Source organism: Myotis lucifugus, unplaced genomic scaffold (genome assembly GCF_000147115.1).
Source record: "Myotis lucifugus unplaced genomic scaffold, Myoluc2.0 scaffold_8, whole genome shotgun sequence".
Taxonomy (NCBI): Eukaryota; Metazoa; Chordata; class Mammalia; order Chiroptera; family Vespertilionidae; genus Myotis; species Myotis lucifugus.
The window spans coordinates 13264974-13278005 of NW_005871056.1; the positions used below are offsets into that span (position 1 = coordinate 13264974).

The window sequence follows — 13032 nt, forward strand, 5'->3', positions numbered from 1 at the left end:
ACTGGTTAAGATGTGTCAAGAAACTGTGTGAAGTGTTTTACAACCACGATTATATTTAATCCTCATGATAATCCTGAATTGTGGGTATTGTGATCCCATTTTACATATGAGGGAAATTAAGGCCTAAAGAGGTTAAGAGATTGACCTAGAGCCATATGGTTATAGAATGAGTAGGTGGTAGAGTTAGAATTTTAACCCAAATAAGTCTAAATCTAAAGCCCACCTTCTGATATTATCTCCCATACAGTTGTATCTACTATGTGCCAGACATAATCCTAAATAATTTATATTAATAATTTATATTAATAATCTTTTGATTGTCACAATAATCCCTCCCAAAACTTTGTTCCATTCTTTTCCTTCAGTGAAGATACTCATACTAGCTTCAAATCTGTCACACACTTCGAGATTTTCTTGTTAAACTGCCAATCCCCCTGGTTGGCAATGTGAGTGATAAGAAGAGTATGTGTGCCATACAGCACCTTTGCATAAGTTAATCCTAGTAGACTCCTAGGACCTTGGGCATGCTACTTAACTTCTTTGTTCCTCAGGGTTCTCATCTGTCACTTGAGTTGATTGGCTCCTTTGAGCTCTGATTTTCTAGAATTCTATGGTAACTGGAGGGACTGTCTGGAAATGGGTGTAGCATGGGCAAGTTTTGATATATGGCGGTAGAAATGACCTTGCCATGAAGGCAGAAGAACTTTGCAAGTTAGGGGGATGTGAGGCCTGGCTCCTAGGAGCAGCTGGGATGGACAGCAAGCGGGGGAGGGAGTCAGGGTTCTTCAGCCAGCCAAAAGATTGTAACCGGATTGAAGAGAATAAGGTGAGTCACAATCCCCAGGGTGCAGGAACAAACATGTGGTATGTGTGACCCCAGGAGCAGAGCCAGGCCTACAAGATGGAAATCAAGGGGTCAAGAAGGAAGAGAGCTTCCTGTCCCTTAGGTACTTGTTCAGGGGCTGGACAACCATTGGAAGCAGTGTAGAGGGGATGTGACTTTTAGAGAGTGGATTTTCCAAAATGCAAGTTTGATCCTGTCCCTCTTCAGGCCGGTAACATCTACCAGAACTCAAGTGCCTATGAATACCATCCAAGGTAGCTCCTTACCATGGAGCATGAGCCTCAGCACAGTCTGTTGCTGACCTGGTTACTTCACTTCTCACCCCTAAGCCACTGCAGCCATACCTAACTTCTTGCGGCTTTTTTGAACACATTATGTACTGTTAAGACTTCTGTGTCTACCCACATCCTCTGATTCCCTTTTCACATCTACAGGCATTTCATCGCTTGGCTTGAGTTATAATTATGTGTCTGACTTCATCAACTGGCTGTGATACCCTTGAGGACGGGGCCTAGTTACTCATCTTCATATGGTGGCAGACTTGACTGGAGTATGAACTGAGTTTATATTTGATGAATGAAGTGGGATTAGATGACATCGGATGGTCTTTTAAACTATTAAGATCCTGCTATTTTATTTCATTTGAATAAGAATTAACTGGAAGGCCTAACATGTACAATCACATGGTGAGGTTTTGGGGACACAGACAATAATAGTGATAATAATGCGAACAGAGACAACAGGAGCCAGGGCCCAGAACCAGGGTGAGGTAAGAGAAGAATAGGTAGGTGGCTCCCTAGTGAAGCACAGGCATCTCCGTCCCTTTGTGTCATAGCCACAAACTCTTTCTTCCAGTGAGTGTGTGGGAAAAGAGGAGCAAAGAGAAAGCAATGGGGATGTTCGTTTGGTTCTTTCTCTCGGGATTTAGAACAGAAACTGGCTTTCTCTAGGGGTCCCCATGCCAACCCCTGCTCCCCAGTGGGTATTTCCAAGGGAATAGGCACCTGGGGACCAATTTCCAACTCAATTTCCAACTCCTCTCATCCTGACTTGCTTTATCAGCACCAAACAGTAGTAGATGTCAACCAAGTCAAGGCTTGCCCACAAGAATAGCCTTAAGGGAGCTGAGAAAAAGTCATTCAGTAGCAACTACCACAGAAGCTCCCCACCCCCTTTTCCTCAGTGCAATGGATGTAGCTGTCCCTCTGATTTCTGCCTCCAAGCTTATAATTGAGAATTTGCTAGGTGACACCAGCTAGTGCTTCCTGACTCTCTTGAGTTCTTATTGAAAAAGCCCCAGTCCTCTTATTTCTCATCTAAATTTTAAAAAAGAAGCCAGAAACTCAGGTCAGGCATTTTTGACTGTGGCTAGAGAAACAGGGTGGGCAGATATAGTTTCTTCCATATGTACCCTTGCTGTTCCTGCGCTCCAAACACAGCATGGAGATGGGAGAGGAGCAGGTCATATGCAAAGGCAGTGCTGGGGTAGGGCTCTCATGGGCGCCTTGAAACCATTTTTTTTTTTATACTTGACCAAAGTTAGTTTCCTTCCTTCTTTATTAACACAAATCTGAAAATGTGTTTGTGTCCGGAGAAAGTCCTATGAATAACTGATGATACAGTTGTTGATTAACTTGTGAATCATCCTGGGGGAAAGGGAGACTGAGAAAGGAGCAGGAGCTCTGGAGGCTGTATATGACTTGTCATAAAATATTTAGCAAATGGTCGTCCAAACCACAGGGAAAAAGTCAGAGAGATGGGAATTTAAAAGCTGCCAGGATTTAAAAGCTATTTAATGCTTATCATCAGTGCCAAAGAGCTGAGAGCATCCCCCTTCCTCCCCACATTGGCAGCCACAGATCCGAGAATGTGAAAAGGGCTTGGATGGGCTGTGGAGCGCTGGTGGGAACTGAGAGCAGGCAGCGCGCTGAAAGGCTTTTTGTTTGGTAAATCTTGTAAACAAGGGATCTCCTCTGAGGTGGAATCCTCACCTTGTCTACTGCCTGCCCGTTCTTTCTTTCTCAAGCTCTCCTGGATGATAAACTCTCCACGTGGAGTAATAGTGAAGCCTCTAGTCAGTGGATATTTCAAAATATTCTGATGCTTGGCATCAATGACGGAAAGAAAAAAAATAGCCATTTGATGAACTGAATTTGTCACACTTTTCTCCAATGTTTTGGTGTCAATTAGACAATGGCTTCAGTCGCCGGTCCCGATATGACGTGGTTACATCTATTCTAAAGGTTGGAGCTCGGATGTTGTCTCTCCTAAAGGGTCAGGGAACCCACATTTTTAGGGTCAGGGTAAGGACTCGCTTCTGTAACCTGAGTCTTTGGAGATCTGTTTATTTTGAGGTAAAGGATGAAAAGATGTTTCCTGATATTTTGGCTTGAAAGCCTCAAATGTCAAGTGATGTTCTCCTGAGTATCAATACCATTAGGAAAGATAAAGTAAGGGAGAAGTGGCAGGGAAATAATTTAGGCCAGTGAAAATAATCATCCTGGCGAAGAGACCTCCGGATAGTAGTATGAGTTCATTGGTAAGCAATGCTAGTAAATGTGGTGGCTTCAATCAAAGAATCTATTAATTGTGCCAAGAAGGTCCCTGCTTTTAGGGAACATATACGCTGCTTGCTGGGGACGCATTACCTAAGCGATATGGATAATTAACCTTTGAGGTCAGAAAAGAAACCTCTGGGCAAGGTGGTCCCAAAGAAGACGATAGGAATAACTCTAGCAAAGTTACTCTACATACATTAGAACCACAACATGGTTCTTCTCCCTCATTCATGTTTTGTTTTGGTTTCTTCTTCATCTTGTTCCTGCTGTTTTGCTTTCTTAGAAAGTTTTCTCTTCTATTCTCTACCTACCTCAAATCCAACACATCCTTGGAGGCCCACTTCAATGAATTTAGTTACTCTTGACTATTCCAATCTTCATTAATCTTCACTTCCTTTGAACTCTTATAGTTCTTAGGAGTTCATTCATTTGGCACAGGATTATAATACTGTGCATTATAATCAGTTTTTTTTTGATGGAAGATTAATCTTTTCTCCTGAACTCAACTGTAAGTTCTTTTTGGCAGGTGCCAAATTTTAAAACACTTCTGTGTTACTCACAGTTTCTAATAGTTCATAACTTGCCACTGGGTATTTGCATACACCTTGATATCCTGTAGGTGGGCTGCTTTTGGTGAATGAAAATCTGGGTTGGGATTGTGGAAGAAGACTGGATTCTCGGTAGGCCTAGGCATGTGCTCCAAATGAGCACATCCAGGTTAAGAAACACATGCTCCGAGCAGTTTTTGGTCCTGAAGTTCCCTTTCCCTTCTTAGTTGTGATTGTTAAAACAGATGGAGGGTTCAGAAAAGTTGTAAGTTGAGTAAATAATTAATTTACCAAGAGTGAAAGTTGATCAGAAGTTCTATTCACGTTTCAAAAAATGTGTAAGAAAGAAGGAAGAAAAATAAAGGAAAGAAGGAAGGCAGGCATAGAAGGAGGGACATAGACATAGAGAAAGGGAGAGGGGAAAGATTGAGAAAATTGAGAAGAAAATAAAAGAAAAAAGCCTGGATTGGAGAACACATCAGACTTAGTCTTCAAATACATCCACCAATTTCATAATGTGGTCATTTTTAATATTAAAAGTAAATTGTAAATGTATCTTTATAAACAATATGCATAAAATAGATCTATTATTCTAAACCCTTTCTTTTTAAAATGCTTTTTCACAGTAAATTTTTTAGGTGTCAGATCTCCCCTCAATAGTGCAATTGGAAGAAGGAAAACGTTGTCAGTGAATTAGGACTTCTCTGCTAATACAAGTCCTTGTATATTTCCTGTAGGAGTGGGTGAAGACTCATGTCTGTCTCTGTTTTCTTTATTACTTGCAATAGCTGCACATGTTCTGTTACAATTTGCCTGAGGTCTGTCATTTTCTGGAGCAGCTTGGCAAAGAGCTGAGAGGACTCGGGGTGGTTCATCTTGAGCTGGAGCTCCAAGGCTTGCAGCAAGTTGTCTTGTATGTCCTCAATGGGCTTCACATTCAGCAAACCCGGGCGGTCTGGGGGAGCAGAAGAACAGGAGGTTCAGTTACAAATTCTCTGGCCCCACATCAGAAGCATATTCAGCCAAACTACGCACCCATCTTTTTCTTGGTTTGTTTGGGTTTTAAAATAAGGTTGGAAGAGAGAGTAAGTAATAGCAAGCAGGAACTGCATACAGGAGGATGGAATGGATCGGAGCCCTTTCCAGGGGCATTCTTTTCCTGGCCAGGACTTAATCTGTGTAATCAGTTGACATAACATGGTAAAAAGGCAATCTCCTCCTCAGACTGAGGACTCCTCTGCCAGTATGCTTCTACTCACTCAGAAATCTCATTTATAACTTCTGCTGCTTCTTGATGAGTCTATGTTTTATAACCTCTACTTACTTTTTCACCACAGCTTTAAATATGCTTCTAAAACAAGCTTTGTCTTCTCTTTTGCTTAATATCCCATATATATTTTCAGAGACAAGACATAGTTTTTACAGTTTGTAAAGACAGACAGCCCCCCCGCCCCAACCCCAAGATTTTAACAGGTTTCTTCTGAGTGGTTGCAGGTAATTTTCATTTTCTTCTTTATACTTCCCTTCTTTGAATATTTAAAAAAAATTTTTTCCTTCTTTGAATCTTTAAATGGTGAGCTTAAATTACTTTTACATTTTTAATGTTTTTCTTCATGCAGATCTTCTTAGATGTATCCTTAAATGCTTTACTTTTATTCCTTACTTTATAATAGTCTATACTTCTTTTTGTTTTATTTTCAAATACACTCCTGCAGATGTATAGAAAACATATTAATTTTAGTATATAGAATCTATTTCAATTTCCTGAACTCTTGTCAATTAAAATAGTTTTTATCCTGGATTTTATTTTTTTTCCTACTTTGATTAGACTATTACCTCTGCAAATAATGGCGGTTTTCTTTCTTTCTTCTTTTCCAGTGTTTACATTTCTCATTTCTTTTTCTTGCCATAGTGCATTGGCTAATACCTCTAATATGCTATTAAATATTAGTAGTGGTAGGAGGCATTCTTGTTTCATTCCTAACCTTGAAGAAAATGTTTCTAATGGTTTACCACAAGTATGATATTTACTATAGATTATATTGGGTATGTTTTAGTCCTGGCTTTCCAAGAGTTTTAAAGTTTTATATTTGTTGTAGTTGGGAATGTTGTTGCATTCATCAAATGTTTTTAAATTTTTCATTCTAAAGAAATTACCATATGTTTTTATCTTAATCAAGTATCATGAATTATATCAATAGATTTCCTTATATCTTTGTATTCATTTACTAATAATATATTTAGGGTTTTAAAATTTGTAAGTGAGATCAGTCCAGAGTCTTCTTTTTTTGTGCCATCCTTTGCCTGTTTTGGTAATAAATGTTAACTGGTCTTATAGACTGAGTTGATACTGTTTCTATGCAGTAATGACCTGTTCCTTGATGGTTTCTTGGAATTCACTGGCAGAACTGTCTGAGCCTGGTGGTAAATCTTTGACTACCTTCAATTTTTCTTCTATAGATTTTTAGTCTCCTTAGGCTTTGTCCCACTTTTAAGTGACATTTTAGTAATTTATAGTAGAATAAAGTTGTACACGATATTCTTTTGAAATCTAAAATCTCTATTTTTATTTAACTGGATGCTTTTTATTTGTGTATTCTCTTGTTTAAAAATCTGATTCGCCAAAAGCTTATCTTTTTTTCCTTTTTAAAAAACACAGCTTTTGGTTTTATTAATCAATTCTGCTTTTTGAAATGGTATTTTGTTTTTCAATTTAACTAGTTCATGCTTTTAACTTTCTTTAGCTTTATTCTCCTCCTCTCTCTCTCTCTCTCCTCTCTCCTCTCTCTCTCTCTCTCTCTCTCTCTCTCTCTCTCTCTTCTTTCTCTCTCCCCTTTTCTCTCTCTCTCTCTCAGCTAGTGTGTGAAAGCTCCAGGATTTGGAAGGGAGAGCTGGACCCTTCAAACATGGGGAAAATGCCTTTCAGCAATTCTCTCCCTGTGCTATCAATGACCAGGGCACAGGTAGCACATGATCACTTCTGAATGTAGCAGTCTAGTTTCTTGAATTAAATGACTAATTCATTTAGTTTCAGTATTTCTTATTTTTTTGGCAGATGCATTTAAAGCTCTAAAATTTCCTGAGTTTTACTTTAGTCTCACTCAATAGGCTTTGTTCAGTAGTCTTTTCATAGTTCTTTTCCAAATAGTCTGTTTTACTATTTTCATTTAATTTTTAACCTAAGAGTTATATAAAAGCATGATTTAACCCTAGTCAGTTTGGCTCAGTGGATAGAGCATCAGCCTGTGGACTGAAGGGTCCTGGATTAGATTCCAGTTAAGGGCATGTACCTCAGTTGCAGGCTCCTCGTCAGCCCAGGCCCTGGTCATGGCGCAACCAATCGATGTGTTTCTCTCACATTGATATTCCTCTCTGTTTTCCCCTCTTTCTTACACTCTCTCTAAAAATCAATGAAAAAATATCCTCGGGTGAGGATTAAAAATAAATAGATAAATAAATAAAAGCATGATTTTAGATTTTCAAGTGGAAAGTTTGGGTGTTTGTTTTCTAATTTCTAAATTTTATTTTCTATGTTTGTTGCATTGTGGTTAGAATATAAGGTTTCCCCATTAAAGCTTACCAGAGGGTGCAGGGTTTATGTACAACCTTCAGGACACTTATTTGATACCTTGCACTGATGCCAAATTTTAGCTCTTGAAGGCTATTCACCCTCTTTTTCTAATTTAACTCTTTCCCCCTTCACTGTAAATTAAAGCACTGTATAGGAATTTTTACTTATCTTTTAATATCTTTCATTCTTTAGCCTCAGTTTCTGAAATTATCCCTTTGCTCCAACCATATTAAGCTATTTCCATACCAAGTCCCTCAAACCTCCTATGTTCTGTCATGACTCTGTGCTCAAGCAGATTCTGCTCCTCCTGCCTGCAACAACAATCTTCCCTTCTCTTCACCCATCTCATCGACTTCAACCTATTCTTCAAAACACAGCCTGTGCCATTATGTCCTGGTAGCCTTCCTTAGCAATATCCCTTCCGCTCCCCTGTTCTTCTAGTCCCTTTTCTCTGGACCTTGAAGCACCTTATAAACACTTCAATGTCTATTATATTAGTATATTACACTTGGTGAGCAGATTACATTTTCTAAATATTGTGCTAAGGGCTTTATACACAATATATAATTTAATCTTCATAATAACCCCATAAGGTCAATGTTTTATGGAGGGGAAAACAAGCTTTAGAGAAAGGAGTTAAATCTTGCCCAGGATCTGCCATGTGCTAGTAAATGGCAGAGCTGACATTTGAATTCCAAATGCTATGCAGTATTCAACTCTTATGACCTTGTATAATAAGTACTGATTTTCTTGTTTATCTTCCCTGCTAGACCATGAGATATCAGAAGGCAGAGACTATGTCCTGATCATCTCTGATCAAGTGGAAACATAGGAAACATTCAGTTGGTTGAGTTAATGAATTAGGTTTTCGGGCTGAGTTCTGAATTGAAAAGTACAATTCTGTTGGTTGGTGAACAAGCCTAAAGGCAGGATCACTACACAATGAAGAAACCTCCTGTAAACAGTGTTTTCCTGTATCCAGTAAACAACAGTAACCTTTATCCACTGAGGTGAGGCACAGGAGAGCAATGCTAGAACAGTTTCAGGTAGGATTTGTGGAACTGTAAACATTCTCTGAAATTTTCTTTTTTTAATTACAGAAGGAAAGTTACCTTTGGTTTGATTCTTTGCCACCAACCCCTCTCCCCACCTCCCCACACACACTTCTCTAACATGTCCCATTGACTGGACTAAGTATATGTTTTTCTTTACATTTCAGCATTTAATTTTGGAATCATCAGCAAAAATCTCAAATTCAGAGAATTAAACAAAATAATTTAGTCCTGGCCTAGAGAATCATGCTCCTGGAGGAGTGGTGCCTTTCTCACAGCTGCTGTGCAATAATGAACACCTCTCTGACACTTCCAGGAAAACCAGATCCTGGATTGGTGCCTTTGGTTTAATGACTGCTGATCCTCCCCCTGAACAAACGTTCCAGATTTCAAAGGCCTGTGGCGGTGTAAATGTATGTGCATCGGAAGTGGCAATACTTTGTGTCAAGAAAGGTGTTAAATGTGACTCCTCCACGGGCTGGGACTGCACACAGGGGTACTGGCTTCTTAGAACATTTTCTCCTTCCTCTTGAGCAGCAACTTCTGCTGAAGAGATTATATTAATCTAGTAGGTTTCATTTATCATGACAGTTCAAACACCCAAACCCTAAAGTGCAGCTGATCACGTTTGCTGGAAACACTTGGCTTTAGTGCAATATAATGGAACAGGCCCCTCTAGGAGTGGAGAAGGATCTGGTTTGGATTTTCAAACCCCTCTTTGGCAAGTTATTTTTTATGATGTGATAGATGAAATTTGGCTGGAGGGCTGAAATTTTGTGGCCACTGATTTATATTTTCTCCAGTGACAAGTTAGATCATTTACAGATCTGTCTCACTGTCCTACTGAGCCTCAGTCAAGGCAAAATGGAGTGCAGTTGAGCGCAAAAAGTAGTATATTCTACTTCTAGATCTTTCACTAACCAGCTCGGTGACCTTGGGCAAACTAAGCTCACTGGGCTTCTTCTCTGTAAATGAAAAGGATTAGACTAGATAGATGATCTCTAAAAGCCCAATTCAAAAGTTCTAAGCTTTATTCTTATTTGTAATTCCCTTTATATAGTTCACATAATTAAACTAGGGAAATACACTCAAAATCTAATTAGAAAGGGGTATTAACAAGCTTACACATTAAACTTAGAATACTTGGCTTATTTAAAAAGCAAAAAAAGCTTCCTTTGGTCTTAATCAATCCCTAGGGTCAAGGGCAAAAGGGATTTGTTATGGTTGCTCCCCACCCCCCACTTTCTAATCAGCTACTAGGCTGTCCCTGGTCCCCTCTCCTATCTTTCTCTCTCTACTTTCCTTCTACTCACATGCAAACCCTTAGTAAGCTAAGGGAGGTACCACAAATGTGCCATAGACATCTAAACAACTGGAGCAGTCCTGGTCCTTCCCTTTCCTCTCCACTTCCCACCAGCCCGAAGTCTGCTAAGCTTGTTCTCCGAGGCCTGAGAGTCTCTCCCTGAACCTCGCTGAGGGTCAGAATTGAGTTCTAGAACAGGGTCAGGGTCAAGGGACCCCTTTTACTGGGCCAGGCTGCCTAGAAAGCCCTTTGGGAATGTGTGTATTGACTCACTCCAGGACATAACACTCCAGGAAGCTGGAGTCAATTACTAGTTCCTTACTCTCCAGGCTGCAAAGAATTGGGAAAGAACCTTTTCCGGTCTCCATTCACACAGTGCTGGAATTGATTAGAGAACACTGTTGATTATGGGCAAATCAACAAAGCTCCTATCTTATCTAGATCTGGTTCTGTTAAGTGGAGAGCTTATCTGAAACACAAATTCTCTTGACCCTCCAGGGATCTGCCCACCTGGTCCAGGCATTTCCCTAGCACCGATTTTCTCAGGAGGTGTCTGAGTTAGTGAACCAGATGGCCACAGTGGAGTCTCCTGAAGGAGAGGTGAAAACACCAAAATGAAAGGTTTTGTCTCTGTTCTAGGAGCTGTTGTCATGGCATTCCCAATCTCTCCCTACTGGCTTTCTAATAGACACTAGTAATCTGAAAAGGTCTGTACCCAGAGCATTTAGAAAAAAGAGGGCTGACAGCTGGACAGCTATAAACTGATCCACAGACAGGATTGGGTGAAAACTGAAGGGGAGGGAGGGCTACTTAGGGAGCTTGGTAGTTGGTATCTCACTTTCTTGTACACTTCCTCTTTAGTTTCCTTTATTCCATTGCTTCCTAAGTCACAGATCTGTTAAAAAAGAGCACTGAATTTGGAAACAGAAGACTTGATTGGAGTCCCGTCTTTCCTCCACTTAATTTTCTTGTCACTTTGGACAAGTCATCTAATTTTCCTGGGTTTTGGTTTAATTTTTAAGACAACAATGGAATGGTTGTGTTTTTTGTTTCTTTCTTTTCTTTTTTTTGGTTTTTGTTCTTGTTTTTTACTAAGGTCATGGTGAGAATGAGTTAGGTAAAGGAACTTTATAAGATATTACTATCCTGTGTTTGTTCAAAAAAAGGCAATTTCCATAGGGATCGTCCAATAGTGTAAGCAGGGTGGGATGACACATATACATTGGGAAAATAAAAAGGTTTTGAGGTGTTATTGGTGAGAACATAAATTCAGGAGTGCAAGGAAATAATTCCAGATGCAGACACATGTTTGGGGGTTTGGGCAAGTTCTCATTCTTGTAGCTGAATGCATGTAAGAAAGGTAGTTTAAGTATAACAACAAAACAAAAATATCCTGGTGGCCAAATTCACTTCCTCCTTGAAGACATGGTGTTAGGGATTTTTCAGTACCTTTCTGATCTAACAATCAGAATCATGGTGGACATTAGGTAAAACTGTGAATTCAGCCAAGTTTATTTTGGGGAAACTATGGTATGGCCTATAGCAATTACCTCCTACCATCTTACCTTTAGGAAAAAATAATGTAAGAAAGTTTCACATGTGTTCTTTTCATATTTAAATTTGAGCTGGGGATTGATAGAGTACAGTGATTCTCAACTTTGGCTACACATTGAAATCATCTGGGGAGATTAAAAACACAACAACTAATTAACATGTGGGTCCCATCTTTAGAGATTCTGACTTGGCCTAGGGGTATGACCTTCAATATTTCTAAAAGCCCCCAGGGGATACTAATGTGCAGCCAAGAGCAAACACTGCTGGTTTAGTGAGAAGCAGTTAGAATCCCAACCTTAAAACTTACTGGCTATGTAATCTTGGGCAAGTTCCTTGACCTCACTGTACCTCAGTTTTCTCATTTAAAAATGGGGATATAACAGTAACCCCATATAACTAAGAGTTGTTGAGATGATTAAATGAGTTAATAGAAGGAAAGTGCTTAAAGCAAGCAATGTCTGACACATGTTAGTTAGCTATGTCTATTTGTAATAGTATACTGTAACATGCCTCTTTTCCCTTCTTACCTTTCTTCTGTCATTTCTCTGATTTTTCTGGGTCCTCTTTATTTGTTTATTAATTGCTCCCTTTCCTTAGCTATTCCCTTCAACACCCCCAGATGTTTTTCCTTTTCCATACCTTGGACTGCAGTTTGCTGGGGATCTAGAATTAGGAATCCTAGCAGGGCTGGCCTAAATTAATCAGAAGCCTGAGCAATGGAGATTTTAGGAGAAATGTTGACTGCTACTATCAGAGAAAGGGAACAACATAACTTAGAGATCTTGTAAATGCTTTACCAAATAGGTAACGATCATCTGTAATGAGCATATTTTCTGCCTACAATGCACATGTTGCTGGTAGAGTCCTTCACTCTGAAGTGGGTTAACATTCTAACATTTCCCTGTTTAAAGAATAATTTAATAAATGCTTTCTCTATGTTCAAATGATAACCGCTCTTCACAACAAGGACACATATGATTTGGTTTAGGATGGTGGAGGGGGGTAAACTCCACCATGAAACCAAGCCCAATATTTTCTTTTATCTGCACACTAAGAAGCAATTCCACACCAACTCCCCTCATCTCAAATGCTCAACTACCACCTCCAAAAGCCTTCCAAACTACAACACAGAACACAAAGATATCTAGCAACCAGGTGGGTAGCATTTTCCTCTATGCTATGTTCAAAGCTCATTTCTTTGCTCCAGGGTACCTCTAGTGAATGAAGCTTAGGCTGTGTTTTATTTCTAGGTCTTTCAGAATGAAAATGGGATTTGAGATTTCAATCCTGCACTTGGGACATCCCTATCTTTCCTCTTGTTCTAGTCATTGGAGGTTCATCAATTCAAGCTTAGCCACCTGGTTTGCTCCTTTTCTCTGTGTCAGGACCAAAAGAGCAGCGCTTTCTTCCCGCAGGCCGAGGAAAGTAGATATATTTCTGCTCCTTTTATGTCCAACACTGGCTCTGATCAGGACTAAAAATGAGAGGTGGGTGCGAGGCAGAGGAAAGGCTGGAGCAGAAAGATAATGGAGAGTGATTTCTTCTTTCTCCTTGAGTCTGACACACATATGCTCCCAGTACAACGATTCTTCCTTGCTTCCT

General features: G+C 39.7%; 1 protein-coding gene and 1 non-coding gene across 7 annotated transcripts in view; both read right to left on the reverse strand.

Annotated features, from left to right (window-relative positions):
- Positions 1–4446: 4446 nt before the first annotated feature.
- PPARG (peroxisome proliferator activated receptor gamma) overlaps positions 4447–13032 on the reverse strand; it is a 106096-nt gene continuing 97510 nt past the window's right edge. For all 6 annotated transcript variants that reach the window (XM_014451314.2, XM_023749650.1, XM_006083827.2 and 3 more), the window contains one exon: positions 4447–4905. In XM_014451314.2, coding sequence (XP_014306800.1) covers positions 4658–4905 — 248 coding nt within the window. In that variant the 3' untranslated portion in view covers positions 4447–4657. The remainder of the gene's footprint in view (positions 4906–13032) is intronic.
- LOC111824929 lies at positions 6810–6942 on the reverse strand. The gene has a single exon (XR_002828017.1). It is a non-coding gene; the product is annotated as a small nucleolar RNA SNORA71 (small nucleolar RNA).